This window comes from Rattus norvegicus, chromosome 1 (genome assembly GCF_021556685.1).
Source record: "Rattus norvegicus strain SHRSP/BbbUtx chromosome 1, alternate assembly SHRSP_T2T, whole genome shotgun sequence".
NCBI lineage: Eukaryota > Metazoa > Chordata > Mammalia > Rodentia > Muridae > Rattus > Rattus norvegicus.
The window spans coordinates 222,446,046-222,468,830 of record NC_141534.1 but is presented as its reverse complement, the minus strand read 5'-3'; the positions used below and the strand labels follow the sequence as shown (position 1 = coordinate 222,468,830).

The 22,785-nt window shown below is 39.4% G+C and overlaps 1 protein-coding gene across 16 annotated transcripts; it reads right to left on the bottom strand.

The window, feature by feature from the left end:
- Positions 1-22,051, bottom strand: Glyat (glycine-N-acyltransferase). Of its 16 annotated transcripts, none has more exons than XM_087549346.1 (9): positions 21,772-22,050; positions 19,468-19,552; positions 15,871-16,052; positions 15,475-15,569; positions 10,466-10,640; positions 8,345-8,452; positions 6,138-6,264; positions 2,985-3,156; positions 1-2,142 (listed from the first exon to the last, which is right to left on the bottom strand). In XM_087549346.1, the coding sequence occupies exons 7-9, from the start codon at positions 6,259-6,261 to the stop codon at positions 1,740-1,742; spliced, it is 699 nt and encodes a 232-aa protein (XP_087405472.1). In that variant the 5' UTR covers positions 6,262-6,264; positions 8,345-8,452; positions 10,466-10,640; positions 15,475-15,569; positions 15,871-16,052; positions 19,468-19,552; positions 21,772-22,050; the 3' UTR covers positions 1-1,739. The 16 variants fall into 16 exon arrangements, 15 of the variants coding, with proteins under 15 accessions (XP_087405472.1, XP_087405476.1, XP_087405445.1 ...); XM_087549350.1 differs by having other exon boundaries at positions 15,871-16,063; positions 21,772-21,863; XM_087549319.1 differs by lacking the exon at positions 10,466-10,640 and having other exon boundaries at positions 21,772-22,051.
- Between the last annotated feature and the right edge of the window lie 734 nt (positions 22,052-22,785).

Below are 22,785 nucleotides of genomic sequence, written 5' to 3'. Positions count from 1 at the left end.
TTTGTAAATCAGGATAATCAGCTTTAATAGTTCCCCTTTAAATTTAGGAAATTATTGATGTAGCAATAAAGATGACATTCAGCATATTCTGTCAGTTAACTGGAAATGAATCTGGTAAACATGACTTCTGATTTAGACAAAAAACAAAGTCTTCCCACCATGATGATAATGGACTGAACCTCTGAAACTGTAAGCCAGCCCTAATTAAAAGATTTTCTTTCGTGATCATGGTATCTCCCCTGCCAAGTGCAGACCGACAGGAGCAGGATGTAGATCACTCCTGAGAGACACAGCCAGAATACAGCAAATACAGAGGCGAATGCCAGCAGCAAACCACTGAACTGAGAATAGGACCCCCGTTGAAGGAATCAGAGAAAGAACTGGAAGAGCTTGAAGGGGCTCGAGACCCCATATGTACAACAATGCCAAGCAACCAGAGCTTCCAGGGAATAAGCCACTACCTAAAGACTAGACATGGAATGACCCTGGACTCTGACCTCATAGGTAGCAATGCATATCCTAGTAAGAGCACCAGTGGAAGGGGAAGCCCTGGGTCCTGCTAAGACTGAACCCCCAGTGAACTAGACTGGTGGGGGGAGGGCGGCAATGGGGGGAGGGTTGGGAGGGGAACACCCATAAGGAAGGGGAGGGGGGAGGGGGATGTCTGCCCGGATACCGGGAAAGGGAATAACACTCGAAATGTATATAAGAAATACTCAAGTTAATAAAAAAAAAGGAAAAAGAAAAAAAAAGAAATGTAAACAAAGAAAAAAAGATTTTCTTTATAAGAGTTCATAGCAATAAAACCATAACTAAGATGTCCACCAACACACTTTCCTTGACACAACTCTCTATGTTTAATAGACTTCAAGCATCAGAAGTAATGTAGCAGGAAGAGATGGGACAATAAATGTCCAGGCTTGGCTTCTGTCCTCAACTCCTACCCTGATGCATCCATATTGTACTCTCAGTAACTTACTTACCCCTTGCTGTCCTTAGCACAAACCATTTAGCCCATGCCTGTGCAATCAACTGCAGACTTCATTTAGTCCTTCAGGTTGGCAATAGGTTGGGAAGCCAAGCCTTTGAAAGCCACATTGCATCATTTTCTCAGGGCAAAGAAGCGACTGGAAAACCTAAATTAGGCTGTTACTTGGTGTCTTCTTTTGATGTTTTATATATATTGTGTTTAATCTGATAAAGTATATGATCCATGTATAATGATGTATTTAACATATCTATGAAGCACCCAACAGAGGGGCAGCTACTTCCTTAAGACATTATAAGGAGAATTCACTTGCTGATCACTGAAGGAAAGGCAATAGACAGAGGGGAATAGGCACAGTAGTCAGAAAACATACTCTCCCTATTGCTAGTAAGGGTAGCAGAAGTTTCCAAATTTTGTACTATGGTTTCTAGGAGGAGCCATTTGGAGCAGATGATAAAGGAATGTTACATAAATCCTAGAAATATGAAGGGGCTAAATTACATGAGTCCAGTACCGAAGGGTATAGGCCTGCTTCAAACTCAGGAACTTAAGGGAAGTCTAGGAGCAATCTGACAAAAAGGAGTTATGGAGATCTGTTGGCCATTCACACTGCTTCCCCAGAGCACAGACAGCAGCTCTCTTTTGCAGCTGGCTGCCATTTATTCTCTCTTTTCAATCACCTTCACTCTTTGCTCACCATCCAATTACATCCCCCGGCCCACCCGACATCATCTTGTGTTTGAGTCCAGCTTCACATAGGTACACATATCCACTGGTTCCAGGCACAGGGCATGGGGAGATGCTGCAGTGAGTAACTCATTTTTTGCATAACAGTATTGCTTTTGTCAGTGTGAGAATAAACAGGAAAGCCACGTTTCTTCATAATCTGGTCTTGTGAATAGATAACAAAGGAGACAAGACCTTGGGCCCGGTACTGAGGCACGGTGCCTCCCATTCGCATCTCTCCAGTTTGGTCCATTAGAGTCCAAGATGCAGGGGTTCCCTCAGGCCCCAAGACACAGGAACTTGGGAAGTTCTTTATGCAGCGTTCGATGAATCTCTGACTCCTCTCGTTGCCACCAAAAAGCCAGAATTTATTCACCAATGCAGCATGGGTAACATCCAAAGATGAAAGTTTAAACATCTCTTGATTGCTATAGAGGACCCAAAAAGAAAAAGCAAAGTCTGTGAGTAGAAGGGTATATGTCATCCTATCCCTATTATCTTGAGAAACAGAGCATTGGAAGCAACAAATGCAAAGTCCTGGAATATAGACAGGCTTATACTAGAGGGACAGAAAGACAAGTATGGTTGGAGGAGATGAGTGAAAATGATAAAGTTCAGAGTAGTGGACAGTGGACTTTGCTCTTATAATGATGTAAACAAGGAGGAATGTGTCCTGAATTATACTTATTCTGATCATTTTTAATTAATTAATTTAATAATTATTCTGATCATTTTTTCCTTTCCATTATGTAATGATTGGAGTGGTAGGTATGAGGAGATGGATATACACATACTGGGGATCAGAACACTGTGGGAGATGGTCCTCTCCTTTCACTATGTCCATCCCAGGTATTGAACTCACTAGCTCAGGTAGTCAACCATGTCCATCAAAACCCTTACTTGATGAACCATCTTGCTGGCACTATTATAATTACAATATTTAAAAAGCTTATTATTTATAATTCCATGTATGTTTATGAATATGTGTGAGAGAGAGACATATGTTGGTTTTTACACACTGTTAGCTACCTTCACTCTACCCCTGCCCATACACACACACTCTAGTGGACATCTTTACAAAAAGTAAATTTTATTTCTTGTGTGTGGTGGGGAGATGTGGGCAACTAAATTTAATTAGAGTTGCTGGCATGAGCATAGATGGGGGTCATCTACTAGAGCATGGGCAGCAAAGATCAGAGAAAAATTAGGGTCAGGCAGTGAGGTTAGGAGAAAGATGTGAGGAATATACAGCAGGTCTTTTCAAACTCACATAGCCTTGGGCTTGCCACTTCCTGGTGATAAATTCTTTGTATCCAGCAGGGAAGGGAACAGTTTCCTAACTGTCTCTGATACCACATAGAGGATGTTTTCTGAGTGTTTGACTTGGAGAGAATGGATGCTTGCAAGATTTTGTATTGCTTTATTCAGGTGGGACTGGGAACCTAGATGGGGTTATAAGGAAACATACAGTGAACTGATAAGGAGAGAAGCAATGGTTGGTGCATTCAGTGGGCTCTCTAATGGGGTAGAAGTGTGAGATTTAAGATAACATCTTGATTGATTGTAGCTGTGCTGTCGCTGCTGCAGTGAGAATGACCATATATAGTCATGGCTGACATATGCTCCCTGTCTTACAAAATTGAAAACACAAAAGGGAATAAAATAACTCATAGTCACTTTGTGAGCAGACTAAGGCTGGAATGAAGTTTTTAAGCTACTAGATTGTATAGATTTAATAAATCAAAGAGGTTAAGTTTTAAAATATGATAGCTCATCTTCTGAGTTATGACCTCAGTGTTACAGATCATTGAAGTAATGATTCAGGATTTAACCATAATTCCTAGTATCTGTTTCCTGGTGTACTCTACTTCTATATCTCATATGACAAACATAAAAAATAGAATTATGCAAAAAGAAGCTTAACAGTGTTAGAACTTGGACCTTTCTCTTTTTGATCCTATTACCTTAAGACCAGCTTTGTTTAAATTAACCTAGGCTATCTGGCTAGCGACACATTGTGGCATCATCACAACAAAAAGATGGCACTGACTCACAGCCAGAACCAACATCTAGACATCTGAATAGGTCTATGGTGAAGCAACAAATTTAGAGTCATCCAATAGCACATGATACATGAACAAATGTACTACAGACTGCTCACAAAGCCCAAACTGAATTGATGCTTCACCTCAGTATGAATTTTCTATTATAGCAAACATTAACTGACCTACCCCCCCATTCTAGTTTCATACTATTGATGTGACACAACACCATAATGAAACTCAATTTGAGTCAAAGGGTTTATCTGGCTTATATTTTCAGGTCACAATCTATTACTGCAGGAAGTCAGGGCAGGAACTCAAGGCAGGAACCACAGAAGAACTGCTTGCTGGATTACTCTCTAGCTCATTCACATGCTCACATTCAATTAGTTTCTTATACTCTCCAGGATCACTTGTCTCGGGATGGTACTACACACAGTGGCCTGGGCACATCTACATTAATTAACAAAGCCAATATGATCTTGGCAATTACCCAAATCAGGCAACTTTTCCCAGGTGACTCTGACTTGTATCAAGTTGGCAATTAGAGCAACCAGGACACCAGTCATTACATTACGCTCTTCCTGTTCTTGTGTTTTGGAACTGTTATTACTCTGATATTTATGTCCAAAGACACAGTCTTAGAGAGGGGCAAGGCATAAGGATCAGATAGAGAGGAACAGATACATACCAACTTAGGAAGTCTGACTCTAAGAGCATGATTATCACCAGGGTTGTTGTCACTGGTGACCTGAGACACCATGAGTTGTCAATCTCACTACTGATGTGGGATTCCAAAGGTCAAGCTTCACTGTTAGACCTACTTTTCCTAAGGATTCTGGATTCGTCTATAAAATATGCCACACATTTCTGGGAATAGGAATTATTGTGGCGGTTTGCCTCAGTTGTCAACTTGACAAAAATTAGAACCATCTAAAAGATATACCTCTGGAAGAGTCTGGAAGAGTATTAACTGAGGGAGGAAGACTAGCTCTCAAAGTGGTTCACACCTTTATGGGTAGGCAGATGAAGAGAGGTCTCAGAAAAAAGTAAAGTCTACTGTCTACCATTGTTGCTATTGTCCTCTGTTGACAGCAGACTTGGTCTCTTCAGCCTTCCAAAGTGAACACGGTACCTTCCAATCTAGCAACACTGAATTTCAATTGTCACAGTATGTACCTTTGTGAATTGGGTAGTTGTGGAACAGTGAAAAGCGCCCTAGTTCCCAGTTGAGCTAAGGCTAGAAACCCCGGAGACCCTGAAGGGATGGCAGAACACCTTGTCTGTTCCTAGGCACTAGGTCCCTGTAACTAACTGCAGCTCCCCATAGATTTATGGCTAACAGTCATGTAAGGGCAACACCCCAAACCCCTCAACATGTAGAGGATGTGGCCTGTGGTCATGTACAATCAAGACAGATCTCCATTTTAATGAGGTAGCTAAAGGCCTGGAGAGCTAAGCCAATAAGCTTTCCTTCCCAGACAGTCCTCCTTGCCAAAGGTATTTAATCTCAGGCCCACCATGAGAAGTGGTGTATGGTTTTACTCATCCACTTTCTGCCATGACAATAAATGCCTTAAAACCATGGACTGCCTCTTTTCATCGGGATCTGCCGTGGGGAGCCATGGAGAAGGCCTTGTCTATAGACTCTTCATCTAATCTCCTGTAGAAGGCCTCTCTGTGCTCCCAGACATGACATCACCAAGCCAAACCCAAGCTCACCGCTGTCAAGCCAAAGACTCTTCCTGGGGAACCAGCAGGAGCTCCCCCTTTTTCCTCTGGCCTGGGCTAGATACAGCCTGTGGGCCCCCACTCCATTCTCAGCTCTTCCTTAGCTTCCAGCGGTGCCTGGATGTCCAAAAGCCTAGGAACTCCCACAGCCCTGGCCTCCTTGTAGGCCCAGGAACCCCAAGCCATCTCCAGCTGTTTGGCGCCTCACTGCACTTCCCTACCCCTGGAGCAGTGTCCCCAGGTTTCCCTAAGGCCCAACACCCGCCCAGCGACAATGTGGGGTAAGCCCGATCAACTCCCATGTCCTGCCTCCCTGAGCAGCTGTGCCTTGTGGGAGAGCAGATGTGGGACCCATAACCTGACGGGTAGCTACTGACTTCTCTGCCTCTCCAAGTTTAGAAATCCAGTATTGGACTACATAGTCCCTTTCATGTGAACCAAGCTAAGAAGTCTCCTTTTGTTATATACAAATATTTATGTATTCTACAGGTTCAGTTCCTCTGAAGAATCCTGTCTAGCAGTTTCCTTTTTACAAATAGAAATGATGATGCACATCTGTCTGAGGATGTGGTACTTGGTGGGGGAAGCACAGAAACCTTGTGAGACAAGACACAGAAGAAGGTCACAATCCCATTTCCCATTGCTCATACTTTGAATCTGCAAATGCTGTTTCCAGTTAATGACTTCTGAGGAGCCCAGGAACTCCTGACAGTTCTCGGGGTCTTTGGAGTAGATTTGGTAAGTGTTAGTGTAGAAATCAAGGTCATCTTTCATTTCCTGTTATCACAGAGAAAGGAAAAATAACACACATTGTTTATCATTCATGATTGTAGTGCTAGTTCCACTATAGTTTAAATTTTTAAAGTTTATTTTATGTTATTATTTTATGTGTGGGTGCCTGGCCTGCATGAGTGTCTGTGCACTTCATGCATGCTTATTGTCAAGGAGGACAGAAGACGGCTTGCATTTCCTGCAACTGTAGTTACACATGTGAGCCACCGTGTATATGCTGAGAATGAAATAGGATTCTCTATTAAAGCAGTCAGTGCTCCTAAGCACTGAGCCATCTCTGCTGCTCTATATTGTAATGATTTTAAATAATAAAAGATTGTTCTTTTTATTCGTATGATCCTATTATTTCTGAAGTATTTAAATTGTGAGATCAAGATCAAAGTTTCAAATAAGGTTAGAACATTACAGAATAATATCATCTGCTACAAATGTATTACATTAACATTTAAATCAAGAGCACAGAATCAAGAACACAGACATTTAGATTTTTGTTTTTGTTGGAAGATTGAAGGAAAGCTTCTGTTGTGAGAGGAAATTTTACTGTAAGTCAGATATCTTCAGAACATATAAATCTGAACATTCTAGCATTGAATTTGGCGCAGATAATTCTGAGTTAAAAAAGGTATGTATGTAATAAAACCAAACAGGAGTACAATAATAAACATTCCCTTTACAAATTCTACAAGGTGGAAGAGGAAAACATTAACACAATTAGGGTAGAATTAAAAAAATATTTAAATAATATTAAAGCTGCAGAAGCAAACGCGTTTACAAGTCAGCAATAATATGATGTATTTTGTTACTTTAGTTCAGGTACAAAATTAAATAGTTTTACTTCAGTTTTGTTTTTACTATTAATGCGAATTTCTTTGATTGTTGAATATAGGTGCTTATCAATATCCTACTTCATACTAAAGACATAATCCATGCTTATATTTTATATTATCTTTATTTGTATGTCATACCTTTAAACTTTTGATGTTCTGAAATTATAGATCAAATTATTTATTAGTTTTATGCACATCTTGAAGTATAGACAAGGATTAAGAGTGGCAATGGTCTTCTGAGAAGGGAGATGACAGATACTTTTGTTGGATGGGCAGCACAGATTATGATTACACAAGTCAAAATGATTGTAATATGGTTATAATGCTATTGAAAGAGAGATTGTGTGCCTTTCTCTCTCTCTTTCTCTCTCTCAGTGTGTGTGTGTGTGTGTGTGTGTGTGTGTGTGTGTGTGTGTGTGCTGTACATGTGTGTAGTTATGTGTGGAAGACAAATGAAAACCTTGGGTGCCCTTCCTTAGGTGTCAACCATGTTTTTCCCCTGGACTCTATCATTGGCCTAGAACATGCCTAGCAAATTATGTGGCTGGCCAATGAGCCCATAGATCCTCCTGTCTTGTCTCCCTCACCCTAGGATTACAAGCACACACCTGGGATTTCTGAGTGGGTTCTGAGGCTCAAACTCTGGTCCTCATGCTGTCATAGCTATCACTCCCATCCTAGGCAATGTTATTTTGATTGGGCTATTGCCGTACAATTGGTCTACCATAAATTGAAATGCCATTGTGGAATATACGGTTATGTGTGTATAGCTAATTAAAATATACAGTTGTAAAACTTTTGTTATAAACCCTTTTCATCTTTCTCACCATAACAGAATAACATGTAATCAGTCAAAATGCTGTAAATAGATCTCTTTAACTTATTATTTCTCATTAACTGTAATTTTATAAGTTTTCATGAATATTATCCCAATTTTGAGTAGCACCTCAGTCTCCAGAAATTATCATTATACTCTTATACTCTTGGCTTCTATGGAATCATATCTGTTTTGAGATTATAATATAATTACATTATTTCCTTCCATTTCCTCTTTCCCATCCTCCCATGTATTTCTTTTTTTTTTCAAATTCATCGCCTCTTCTTTTCATTAATTTTTATTAGGTGTACATATGTATATTTATATACATGTATATTCTTAAATATAACACACGATAGGCTCTGTTAGATTCTACATGAATGACCACAAAAGTTTATTTGTTCCACACCTGTCACTTTACCTGTTCTTGAGGGCGGACAACCACTGTGTTAAAATCAGGCCACTTGTCTACTAGGGCTTTTAGATTGAATGGGTTTCCATGGTTCACATGATAGATGGTCCCATAGACCTGCAAGTAGGTAAGATGTTCGTTTGCTGAGAGGAATGAACCTACCTTCCGTAATCAGGATAGAAGTTATTCCCATGAAATTATAACAGTTCGTAATTACAAGGAGCTAAGGAAGAATACAGGCCAAACAATCTCACACATTATTTCTTTCAACTTCTGTTGAAAAAAATTTCAATTATGAATAGTAACATATATAATAAACAAATAAAATGAACAATTTTTAAGAACAACTTTCTCTGAAAAATCTCACACTGCCTTTAAGAGAAAGTGTATGTGACTAGTAAGACTAAAGAATTAAGCATTCCCTTATGAAATCTGAGAAGCTGAGAAAGCCACCATATCTCACTAAATGAGTTCAACGCTTGGGCTTGACCTTTGTGCAAGGTGCCAAATAAGGGTTTATTTCTACATACAGACAGCCAGTTAGACCAGCACCATTTATTGAAGATGCTTTCTTTTCCCCATTGTATAATTTTGGCTTCATTGTCAAAGATCAAGTGTGCATAAGTGTGTGGTTTTATTTCTCACTCTTTGATTCTATTTCATTGATCAACATGCCTGTCTCTGTACCCTTCCTCCTTACATGAATTAGAATGGCTAAAATCAAAATCTCAGGTGACAACACATTTTGTCGAGAATGTAGAGAAAGAGGAACACTCCTTCATTGCTGGTGAGACTGCCAACTAATAAAACCACCCTGGAAAGCAATCTGGAGGTTCCTCAGAAGATTGGAAATAGAGTCACCTAAAGACCCAGCTATACCACCCTTGAGCATATACCCAAAAGGTGCCCCACCAAACCACAAGGGCATGGGTTTTACTATGTTCATAACAGCCTTATTTGTGATAGCCAAAAGTTGGAAATAACCCAGATGTCCTACGACAGAAGAATGGATACAGAAAATGTGGCTCATTTATACAATGGAATACTACTCAGCTATTAAGAAGGAGGACATTATTAGTTTTTCAGGGAAATGGGTAGAAGTAGAAAATATCATCCTGAGTGAGGTAACTCAAACCCAAAAGGACATGCATGGTATGTACTCACTGATAAGTGGATATTAACCAAAAAAGTACAAAATACCCAAGATACAATCTATAGAATTCAAAAAGGTTAACAAGCCGAAGGGCCCAAGTAAGGATGCCTCAATCCCACTTTGGAAGGAGAAGAACGAAATCAAAGTATGTGGGGAGAGAAGGAGAGACCTGGGTGGGAAAGGCGACAGGGAGAGGAAGAGGGGAACATGATCAGGTGTTGGAGGGGAACAGGAGTGAAGCCCTGAGGGCCAGCAGAAAATATAGAAACAGACAACCTCAGAATGTACCAGAGACCTGGAAGGTGAGATACTCTCAGGACTCAAAAGAAAGGACCTTAGATGAAATGCCCTATAGTGCGGAAATGGAACTTGTAGAGTCCACCTCCAGTAGAAAGGCAGGGCATCAAGTGGAGGGATATGGTTGCCATCCCACAGTCAAAAACTCTGACCCATGGCTGGAGAGATGTCTCAGTGGTTAAGAGTACTGACTGCTCTTCCAGAGGTCCTGAGTTCAATTCCCAACAACCACATGGTGGCTCACAACCATCTGTAAAGAGATCTGATGCCCTCTTCTGGTGTATTTGAAGACAGCTACAGTGTACTTATATATAATAAATGAATAAATCTTAAAAAAAAAAAGAAAACTCTGACCCAGAATTGTTCCTGTATGAAAGAACTGCAGGGACAAAAATGGAGAAGAGCCTGAGGAAAAGGAGGACCAATGACAGGCCCAAATTGAGATCCATCTCAAGGGGAGGCCCGAAGGCTAACACTATTACTAATGCTATGGTGTGTTTTCAAACAGGGTCTTATCATGACTGTTCTCTGAAAGGCTCAACAAGCAGCTGAAAGAGTCAGATGTAGATATTTACTACCCAACCAATGGACAGAAGCTGGTGACCCCTGTGGTTGAATTGGGGAAAAGCTGGAAGAAGGAGGAGGGTGAACCTATAGGAAGTCCAGCAGTATCGACTAACCTGGACCACCGTGATCTCTCAAACAGTGAGCCACCAACCAGGCAGCATACACCAGCTGATATGAGGTCCCCAACACACATACAGCAGAGGACTGCCTGGTCTGGACTCAGTCAGAGAAGACGCACCTAACCCTCAAGAGACTGGAGGCCACAGGGTGGGGATGTCCTCTTGGAGACTGGGGGTGGGGAGGAACAAGGTATGAGATGTGGAACAGTCAGAGCATGGACTGGGAGGGACATAAAGTCTGGATAAAAAAAAGTTAAAGAATTAAAAAAATTTAAAAAGCAACCTACAAATAAAGGGATGCTAATATTTTTCTACTTTATAAAAAGGCAGTGACCAATCTGCTAGAGAAAGAGATTAATTCATTCATCTTATGTTAGATGGTGATACATTTATAGGAAAGTTTTCTTATAGAGTAGCACAAATCTGGAAATATTTTTTCTCTAAGGAACACACATGCGTGCACACAAAAGCAAACATTCGTATGTTCTTACACATGGGCACAAAGACACAGAAATATACATACAAATGAAATACACTTGAACTATCTTACACACATATAAACACTCACACAAGTATACATATTCAAACATATATATATGTATATATATATAGAAACATCACACACACATACACAGCATACACAAACACAATTTACTGAAGCTTCACTGGAGTTGACTTCATTTCACAAAAAAAAATCAAGGAACTGAACTCACCATTAGAGAAATGTAATCATTTATATCTCTACTTGACTTGGTAAACCCGTCTTTAATAAGTTGTAATGGGTTTGGAGGGGGAGGGAAAAACAGTAGGTAACCCCAAAACAGCTTGACATACATTAAGTTCAGAGCACAGACTAACTTCAAATACACTCAATATGGTTTACCTTTCACATGGCAAACATTCTTCTGAAATTGTCAGAGAGTTAGAGATTAAAAGCTTCTTTTTTAAAAAAGTTGTTTAGAAAGTCATTCAGGATACTCATATTCTTTTTGACGTGGGCTCCACGGGAATATTGCATTGAAATCCTACTTAGACAAGCTGCTTCTTAATTACAGATGTTATTAAAAGGTGATTAAATTTGTTTTTAGAAAGAAGAGAGTAAAGAGATTACCTGAATCAGGTGGGGATTTTCATCCACAGTTCAGAACTTAGATAGGGAAAAATTAGTCACTACCTCCAAGTTGAGAGTTGTGATAAATGTCTGTAACACCAGGGAGAGTGAATGCAGACATATATTATAGAAGTTATGAAGGTTAAATAAAAATCTGTAGCTCTAGGTAGAGAGCTTAACAGATTGAGATATTTTGGGCAAAAGTCCTGGTTTGATATGTTGCTTATTGATACTGGAATTGATAGAAAGTATTTGGTTTGTTTTATAAATTACCCCCCTAAAGTCCATATGGCTCGTTGATGCTGGCTAGCGAGGGTTTGTGGTTACTTTTGATATTTACCAGAACAGGAAGCTCAGATTCTCTTAACGTGGGCTCCATGGGAATTTTGGGCTAATGTCCTGATATCACAGAGCACAAAAGCCTATCAGGCTCATTGTTTAGCTTACTTCTTTTTGAAAAAATTGCTTAGTCTTCATGATGGGTGTGACTTTGAGTTTTATGGTTATATTATTACTCTGGGAGAGAGAGCAAGATACAAACTTTTCTGGTTTCAGACTAAGGAACACAGTATTTTGGGAGAAAGATTTTGTCTTTGTATTTTAAAAAGTGTGATTAGGCTCTGGAAACCTTACAGAATCATACTGATCAGATTTGATAGAGGTAGACAGCCTAAAATATTTATTCAGGAGAATCAAACAAAAAGATATCTGGATTCTAAACTTTTGTCTTGAGAGTTGTATTTTACAGAGTGTGCCTACTTGGATTCCTGGTCTCAAGGACTTTCATCTGGGTCCAGTCAGGACACATCGGCTACAACATTTGCTTCATTCTTCCTACACCCTACTCCCAAGGATATCTCAATGCCCATGTACAGCTTGAAGAAGTTATGGAGGAGTCATCGCCCCAATTCCCTGGACTTTGGGGAGGCTGAAAGTGGTTATTCTAAAGTTGTTTTTATGAGGAATTTGTAATTGGTTGTAATTTAACAGGGAGGAATTAGCTAGATTGAGTTGTACAGGCATAATCTCATTTGGTAACTAAGATAAATCATATCTTTGTTTTGATATAGAATTTGTTAAAAGAGTTTAAAAGTACAAGGTTTAGAGCCAGTCTTTCTATTGATGACATTACAAACTTCTGAGTTGATTACACATGTGAGTTAAGGGCCAAATAGCAAACATATTGTGAGAGCACTTTCAAGATATTAGGATATAAAGACAATAGTACAGATTGTCTTATATAGTAGATCGTTTTCAAAAACGTCAGAAATCCACAAAATTTGAGATTTAAAGTTATTTATCTTTTGTTAAGACATATCTGATCCTAACAGTTCCCTTTTGGCAGATTTAATGAAGAATTTGAACATCTCTACCTCTGGATGAGGCAATACTTTGTGGCTAGACAGCCACTGGACAAAACTGCCTGTTTCATCTGCAGACTAATACTGTCCAGAAAAGGACAAATTATGCAGAATAGTTTGCTGATAAACCCTGCCAAGACAGGGTGATCAGCCCTTCAAAATCTTCATTTCAAGAGTCTGTCAGTTGATTTTGGGCCAGAAGACTGAAGACTTGTGCTCACATGTTGCTAACAGGGGACTGTGCTAGTAGAGATTTGTCTCTATAACCTCTCAGTTCTAGAAGCCGTGTTAGGCTTTCTATGTGTATAGATATTTGGTCATTTTCAGATTTCTGACAGGGTTAAAGACTGATTACAGTCTCATAGCCTACCAGGCTACATACATATACATATTTTATATACATATACATATATTATTGGATAATTATCAGATAGTATACAAGCTAGCCAAGATATAATATAGATTTTAAGCCTTTCTTAAGCTAGAATGGATAATTAAACATTCTGTTTAACTGAAATAGTGATGGACTGGGTACTGAAAATATCATATGCTTTATAAATTATAGAATGGTAGTAATTGTACTCAATTTATATGTAAGTAAAAAGGCTTTTTTACTGGACAAAAATGGGGAAATGTTGTGGTTTGCCCTAAAGTTATCTGTATTTTGTTGCTAATTCCACTGCCCCAAGGACAGCTGCCTAGTCACTTTCTCAGAACTCAGGTGACTTCACCAGAACCACTTCCCCATTGAATTTGTAAAGTACAGGTGAGGGGCAGGTACAGGATAGAAGGAGGCCTGTCATTGGAGGAGAAGGAAGGATGGGCGGGAGAGAAGTTTGAAGGAAGAGGAGGAGATTAGAGGAGAAAGGAAGAGACAGGAGATAGGAGAAGGAGAGAAGCCGTGGCAGGACATTATGGCAGGTGATGTATTGACAATGTGGCAGAGATTCTGCTCTGTGTATTTACAGGTTGTTATGAATGTTCCTAAGGGATGGATGGTACCAGGTCTTGTATGTTTAAGTGGGCAATTATATCTTATCAATTGGGTCAAGGATTATTGTGTTGTGTGTTCTTTTATGTGATGGTTTGAGTGTAGGAAAGTGTGTGGTGGCAGGAGACTCTGGGCTGCCGAGGAGTTGGGATGTGTTTCTGCCAAGATACCTAGCAGGTATCTTATGGCACCATGGTGCAGACCTAGCGAGGAAAAAGACAACCTATACCTCTTATATTTATTATATTTTTACAACAACATGAAATGAACTAATTAAACATTAATATGTACCCTCAGTCAACTGTGGTGGAAAACTCCAGGAAATATTAAGGGTTGTTAAGGAGGGGTTCTTGAGAAGAAGCAGCAGAAAAACTTCAGAGAGCAGAGGGTAAAGTCCATGTGTGCACACGACTGTGCTGCAACTCACTGCTGGTGAGACATGGGGGAAAAGCTGCCCCTTCTTAGTCTTACATTTATTTATTTATTTATTTATTTATTTATTTATTTATTTATTTATTTATTTGTGAGATATGTGTCTGTCATAGGAGTTACTTCTTTCCTTCCACCAAATGGGATTTAGAGCTCAAACTGAAGCTGTCAGGTTTGCAGGCAGGCACCTGTCTCCCAAGCTGTCTTGACTACCATAATCCATAGTATGTTAAATTACTTATTTATATCTCCATATTAATTTTTATGGAGTTAAGGTCTCACTATGTGTCTCTAGCTGGCCTCAAACTCACTATGACACAATGGCCTTGAATTCGCAGAAAACCACCTCTTTCTTAACTCCAAAGTGCTGAAATTAAAGTTAGGTACTATCGTACCTGACTGCATCTCCATATTCTTAACCAGTGACATAGAGAGAGTAGAAAATATATTGAAAAGAAAATCATAAATTAAGTGGGAAAATTTGAGATATAGGTTTGCTCAAAATAAAATCACATAGGAATTTGGGAGATGGCTCAGTGGATAAAGTGCTTACCATACAAGGGTGATGATTAGAGCTCAGAGTTCTAACCCCTGTACCGACAAAGAAGCCTAGTAGTTCTTATGGCCTACTTGAATCCCATAGCTTGTGAGGCACAGACAGGGAAATTTCCTGGACAACCTGACTAGCTACACTAGCTGAATTGCTGAGCTCCAAGTTCATCAAGAGAATCTATCTCAATAGATAAGGTGGAGAGTGATGAAGAAAAACACTGGACATAAACCTTGGGACTCCTTGTGTATACACACTTTCTATCTATGCATGTACATACCATACACATCAATCTTACTACATATGCATGTATATACACACACATCAATCACACCATACATGTACACACACACATATTAGTCACACCGTACAAGCATATATATTCACACACATTAATCACACCACACATGCATACATACACACACATTAGTCACATCATACATGCATGCATATTCACACACATATCAATCACACCATACATGCACACACATAGTGAAACATAAATGTTAAGCTCTTTTGCATACACTTTATCCTTGTTGCCCTTAGCATTTTCTAAGTCACCTTTAAGGATTCAGGAAGGTACTTCTTCAAGGATTTCTCCAGCATTTGTAGCATCTGTGCACCTTGTAATGGAACAATCATGATGACACTTTAGCCTAAAGAAATAATAAGTGGACATTCATTAATGACAGGGACAAATGTTCTGTATAAATAGCCAAATCTCCCCTTCAATAACATCCTTACCAGCTCCAAAGAAACATAAGACTTTCAGGGAACACAAGAGTCACTCTCTGACTTCTCAGTTCCCCCTTCTGCCCTTGGATTCATTGTATACTGAATGAATTCTATTCTTTTGAGTTTCTGTTGTATCAGTGTTTCTTCTGGTGGAGTGGTTATTCCTGCCTGTCAACTTGACTATATCTGGAATGAACTACAATCTATAATTGGAAGGCTCACCTTTGATCCTGATCTTGAGACTGGGAGATACAAGTTTCTGACCTGGATCTTGACATGGAGATCTTGAAGCATAGTGGCTATGAATCCCAGGAGACTAAGGCAAAGAGTTCAAGGTCATCTGGGACAAAGCAAGTCCCAGATCCAGGCGTGGTGGTACACACTTTTAATCTGGAACACACCTTCTGCAGGAGACCTATGTAAGGACATTGGAAGAAGGAAGATCCCCCCTCTTCTTCGCCTGCCTGCCTTGTGGGACTGAGCAACTGCTAGATCCTTGGACTTGCATTCACAACTGCTGCTGACCATCGTTGGGGAGTTGGACTACAGACTGTAAGTCATCAACAAATTCCCCTTACTATATAGAGACTACCCATAATTTCTGTGACTCTAAAGAACCCTGACTAATGTAACTGGCATCTCCAGTAATGGTGTTACTCAGGAAGTCCCCTAACCTTGATTTCATAGAAGGTAGATGGGATGATGGCACCATCTGGCTCACAGAGTGTTTATGGGGCTGAATTGAGTGAGTAACTAACATACAATATATCAGAAGAATCGGTCATGTAAGCAATGCTCTACTGTTTTATTTTATTGCCAGTGTTCCTTTTCCTCCTCTTTCTTCTCATGTGAGTTAATATTGCATGACGTTTTGATCTAATTTTTAATGTAGGGTTCTTTGACATATTTTAGATATAAACAAGAAAGTTTTATAATGGTTGCATTCCAATGGCTATTCTCATCCTATCATTTTTCTGTGGTTTTCATGTATAGTTCTAAGCCTCATCCTTGAGTCTATGATATATACTAGAAAATACTATGTAAAGGCTTACAAGGTGGCTCATTGAGAAAGATGCTTGCTAATGATTAAGTTTGATCCCCAGGATCCACGTAGTAGAAAAAAGAGAATCAATTCCCATAAGCAAGCTCTACTTTTACTTCAACTGGATGTTGGAGTATGAGCATCATCTGCAATCAATCAATCAATTGATCAATCAATATTGACTCACCACATCATGTTGGTCCCATAGCGGCCTAACTATTTAGAAGGGGAAAGAAATGTATGTCACAATGTTATGTAATGAAATAGTGATATTTGGAATACAGAAAAATAACTTCTCAGTAAAGACAAAAAGAAAGTACACTGGAAAGAATTAGTATTGAAACTGGCCAACAAGGCAACTGTGTGGGTTTTTAAAAGCAGGGAAAAGTTTTTCTGCTTTTGAGCATTAGGATCTAGATTTATCTTTCTACATAAAATAGTCAAATAATATTCTAGTCTGATTTTGGTCATCATGGTAAAACATTCCAACCAAGTGCAATGAACCAAGTTCAAGAAATGAACGGTTTTGTTTCAACTTTCAAGTTACTGTCAAAAGCTGAGGAAAGTCAGGGCACAAACCCAAGCAAGAAATTGAAGCAGAAACCATGGAGAAATCCTGCTTGATGACTTGCTAACAGGCTCATGCTTTCTTATCCATTCCATGACCAATGCCCAGGGAATGGTATGGCCCACAGTGAGGTGCCCTCCTTCATCAATTAAGAGTAAATGTTATTTACCATAGACATGCTCACAAGCCAGTGTGATCTGAGCAGTTTCCATTAGATGATTTTAGACTGGGTTGAAGGTTGGCATACAAGTTGCCAGATGACATAGTAGTATGATCTTGGAGAAAGGAAAATGACAAGAGGCTAGAAATGTTGGTTTACTTGCCAAGCTCCTTGTCTAGCATGTATCAGGCTCTGGACTCTGTTTCCCACAACCAATTGCATCAGCTTAATTTTTAAAGAAGTGTACAGTTTCAGTCACTTGGGGAAAAGCAAAGTCACTGGGGAAAGAAATAACTTGAGTATATGGAAATTGGAGTTTGAGTGGTGTGTGTGTGTGTGTGTGTGTGTGTGTGTGTGTGTGTGTGTATGTGATTTGTGTGTGTGAGAGAGAGACAGAGACAGACAGACAAAGACAGAAAGACAGAAGAGAAAAGAAGAAAGAACACTAGCTAAAACAATAAATAAAAACAAAACCTAGAATAAAAAAGCATTTTAAATGACCAAGACAGAACTCATGAAACTGAAAACAATGGAACATTTAACACAAAAACACACAGCATGTGATTAGCAGCAGGTTAGACAGGGACAGAGAAAGAACAATAGTCAAAGACATTGTTGACAGTATCTACAGAGGAGCACAGAGAGGGAATTTTGAGACTCTTAATTGTAAAGATAGGGAAAGGAGTTTCAGCACTTAAACTGCTCTTCCAGAGAACCCAAATTCAGTTTACAGCACTCTTATCAGCACACATTGGCCTTTACCTCCAGTTCCAAGGGATCTGACATCTCCCTTTCACCTACATGGGATCCATTCATGTGACACATGAACAAACACATTTAAATAAAAATAAAATAAAATGTTGCTTACCTACAAATATTTCTAATCAATCATGAAACCCTCATGTTCTAGTTATGGGACAGGGATGATAAAATTCACGTAAGTGTAAGCTTACTATTAATAGAAAGCTAAAGTTAACAAGACAGAATACCTTGGCGTAGGATAAAGAAATAGATCAATGGAATAAAATCAAAAGTCCAGAACAGGCTGCATAGTTGTAAACAGAAGTTCTAAGAAAAACACCACACCTACATTAAATACTCCACAAGACTGGATGACTAATCAGAACTCTGTGGCTGTGGAGAACAGAGATATTGTAAATTCAGAGTCAAAATTATCTCTAGCTATCTTTAGAACTCTTGCAGCCACACATTTCTTACTGCTGTGTCTGATCTAAGACTCTTTTGATGTGTTAACTGTCGGGAAAACTTTGGGGACTGTTATTAATGTAGGAGACTCTGACATCTTCGAACCCAAAAGCTATGATTGTAATCAGATAGCAACTGAGACCTATAGCAGAAATGGCTCCATTTTGCTGTGACCAAGCCTATATGATGTTTTCACTCACACACGTGGAAATTGCTTTGACTTATGACCTTTAAAGTAATGTGACTAAAGGACTTCATGAAATGTCTTCTATGTCAGAACATGTTATTTGTAACATGAATTGATGGTCCCAGATCATGGACACATATTTGACTCAATAATTCTCTTTTACTCCCTTTGAAGTGACAGCTGTATTTTGCACGGACACTGTGATTGAAGACTTCTAAGCAGTTGGGTGAGGTACAACACTAGACTTTCAACAGTTGGTGCCGATTGCCATTGCTAAGTAGTCAGGGTGACTACTATTGGGTTCAGATAGTGAGAAATTTTCCACTGTGAGTTTTGAGAGAAAGACTGAATCGACTTGCTCTTATACTTCTTTCGGTCCTCTTGAGTCATTAATTTAAACAAAGCTTCCTATTTTATTTTCTGTAATTTATAGTCTTAGATTCTTCTTCAGTTGGTATGATAAATGATTTCAACAAAATTGACTGAGAGGGGAATATTTTTGTTTTGGTTCCCTGATCAGGATACAGTGCAACATGGTAGGGAAGCCACAGCAGTGGGAAAGTGAAGCAATGATCTCATTATATCCACACTTAAGAAGCAGAAAACATGTACGGTGCTTAGTTCTTTTTCTATACGTACAGCCCAGGATACCTTACCTAGTCCCATCCAGAATTAATTAACGTAATCAAGATAATCCGCACAGGAATACTCCAAGGTCTATCTTCCACATGGTTCTAGTTTCTGCCAAAATGACAATACCAACCACCACATTTAAAAATTTAAGAAAACAATGTTTTAACAGAAAAGTAATATCAGATAAGGCCATTATATGACCATAATGTAGTCAGACCAAGACCAAGAACAATGAACCTAACATCGTATCTAACAATCAAGTTTCAGCAAAGACCAAAAGAAAGATCATCTGTAAATGTAACCAGTACCGTGTCCCAGGCAACATATCTAGTTCACATGCAGCTGTTACTTTTTTTTTCTTTCCTTTTTTTCCGGAGCTGAGAATCGAACCCAGGGCCTTGCACTAGGCAAACGCTCTACCACTGAGCTAAATCCCCAACCCCTGCAGCTGTTACTTCTATACCTTCCATGTTGCATGAAGAAACATATTAGAATCACACAAATTATGGCAGGGCACAAGCTGGAGTTGCAATAGTCCCCTTGGGTGCTTCTCCAAAGCTCTCATCTCAAGGCCCACACACATACTTGTTGAAGGTACACCGTACTTCACCTAGCTTGTTTCTCTTGCAGGGACAGAAAAGAAACCCATTTCATCAGAAAGGCAACAGCTAGAAGTTGTCAACAGACTGAACCACTAAAGAATGAGGCCATTCACTTTGACTTCCCAAATCTTAGCACTGTCTCTTTCATGGGCTTTCTCAGCACCACTGGCTATACCAGGAGTTACATGAGACTAAGATGCCAGTATAGCTTTATGTTAAATCCTTGATGTGTGAAATCGCTGGGTTTTGTGCATGGTGTGATTTAGAATCAATTTTGAGGAAGTACCAATCATGGAGCCCAGTAAACAGGATGGATTCAAAGCCATGGGATTCATATGCCTATAGTGACATTTTTCAAGAAGCCTGACACACTGTAGTCAGTAGCACTGATCAACTTATAAATGAACTCTGGAGTTGTTGACCCTGCCACTCCAGGAGTGGAAATTAAAAGGATGAAAGAATTGTAAAAGAACAGAACAGCCCTAAACAGAAGTTTATAAAGTTACACAAACACAGGTATAAAACACAGTTGAATAAAATTTCAGCTTTCAGGTATAGGGGAAGCAATCTTAAATATAAGCTAACAAAATACCATAACTCTACAGCATTGACCCCATACCTGCAGGAGTGATATACAGAGAGAAAGTATCAAAGTACAATCAAAACGTTCAGTACAGGACATAAAATAGCTTCTAAATAACACAAAAAAAAAACGAGTTTTAAAGAAAAAAACAGGTAAATTCAAAATTAGGCTGCCTTCAGATGCAACCTTGAACATAAAATTTTCTTGCCATTTGACTACTAATTAAAACACTGTGGTATGAATTCTCGCTTTCCTCTCTGACTTTAATTTTAATAGTCCTCTTGTCCATCAGGTGCAGAGAAACCTACCTACCTGTAATGAAAATGGGAGGAGTGAGCACAGTGACGTTGTACTTCCATACGGTAGGTCCTATATTTACCCACTTCCAAAAACCACACAAATATTTCCACACTTCCTTGCACAAAAGAAACATCTAAGAATTTTCCATAGCACTTGACAAAGTACCTTTTACAGAAGACATGCATGCCATGTGTTTCTTCAAGTGAAATTAGTATTTTTCCCTTAGACATTTTTTGGTACATATTCTGGGATTCATGTAGTATGATCATTTTTATATCATTCACTTGAGAGGACAAAAATGTTAAAAAGCAACAATGGACTTCTAAAAATCACATTGTTATGGTGTGTGTGTGTGTGTGTGTGTGTGTGTGTGTGTGTGTGTGTGTGTGTGTGTGTGTGTGTTGTCAAAGTGAAGCAAATGACATTTATGTCAATAGATATGGATAATCTTGTTTGTATGTTTGGCTAGCACAGATGACACCCTGGCCTGGAAGAGGGCTCAGCAGGTAGAGGTGCTTATGCATAAGTTCGGTGATCCAGGTTTGATCTCCAAAGACCACAAAAAGATGGTAGGGGAGAATCAACTCTGTAGAGTTGTCTCTCTACTGTCCTTCACAAATGGTCTGTAGCACATGTGCCCCCAATAAAACAGAGAGACAGACAGACAGGAAGACAGGCAGAAGGATGATAGACAGATAGATAGATGATATTTTTGAAGAACAGCTAGCATGTATTCATTTTCTATCACATACAACCATTTTATGATCTAGAGTTCTTGTGTGTTCATTTGGCCTCCAAACTCATTCATCCTACAGATCTGCTACTCTGAGACAAATCCTCACCTGGAAAGCTGTCTCAACAGTCTTCATAAAAATGGACTTCTGGGAGGTGAAGTCCCTTCCGATACAGTAGGTTCAGTGAGAACCTGAAGAGTGAGTGAGCTTTGGTGTCTCTTCCAGAAATTAACTGAACTGAGACCGGAAATGTGGACCTTGCTCTAAGTACACTGACAAAAACTTCTGGTTGTCAGCTCTCCAGAATCTAATCCTTCCTTCCTTTGCTGGTCTCCTGCTTTAGGAATTGGCTCTGCAAGATGAGGGTGACATTTGCCCTATGAACTTCTCTCTTCCAAACATCACCTTGCTCTTTGTCCCCACTTGCCATTAATATGCAAACCAAAGTTACCATGAGCCAGCAGGGTGGAAAGGGGTAGTTAGGTAAGCAATACCCTCTTTCTTCCAGTTCCTGTGTGTGTGTGTGTGTGTGTGTGTGTGTGTGTGTGTGTGTGTGAATATTTTATTTTATTGGATTTTCAGTTTACATTTCAAATGTTATCCCCTCTCCCACTTTCCCATCCATAATCTCCCTATCCCATCTCCCCTCCCCCTTCTTCTGTGAGGGTGTTCCCCTTCCTTCCCATTCTTATCATTAAATATCTGCAACAGCAAGAAGGCAGGAGGTCTGATTCATAAAGCTCAACATTATATCTCTCATTATATCTCTTTTTCTATGCATGCCAGAAAGAGACTTGCCTGCAGTGTTAACACAGTAAGAATCCCTTTTTCTCAGGGCAAAATGTAGTTCTGCTCTGAAAATTTTGAAGATACAGTTAAATTTCCAAGGATTTAGTATAGAGACATCTTAACCTAATATTAAGGCAAATTTAAATCTATTTATTTACGTGATATGGGGAAACAACAGCATGTGCAGAGGACAGAAGACAGTTTGTGGGAATTGGTGCTCTCACTACAGGGTTCCCTGGACCAAGGGAACCAAGCTCACATTTTCAGACTCACTGGCAGGCACCTTTACTCTCTGGACCAAACAACTAACTCTTATTATCGCTTTTATGGAGA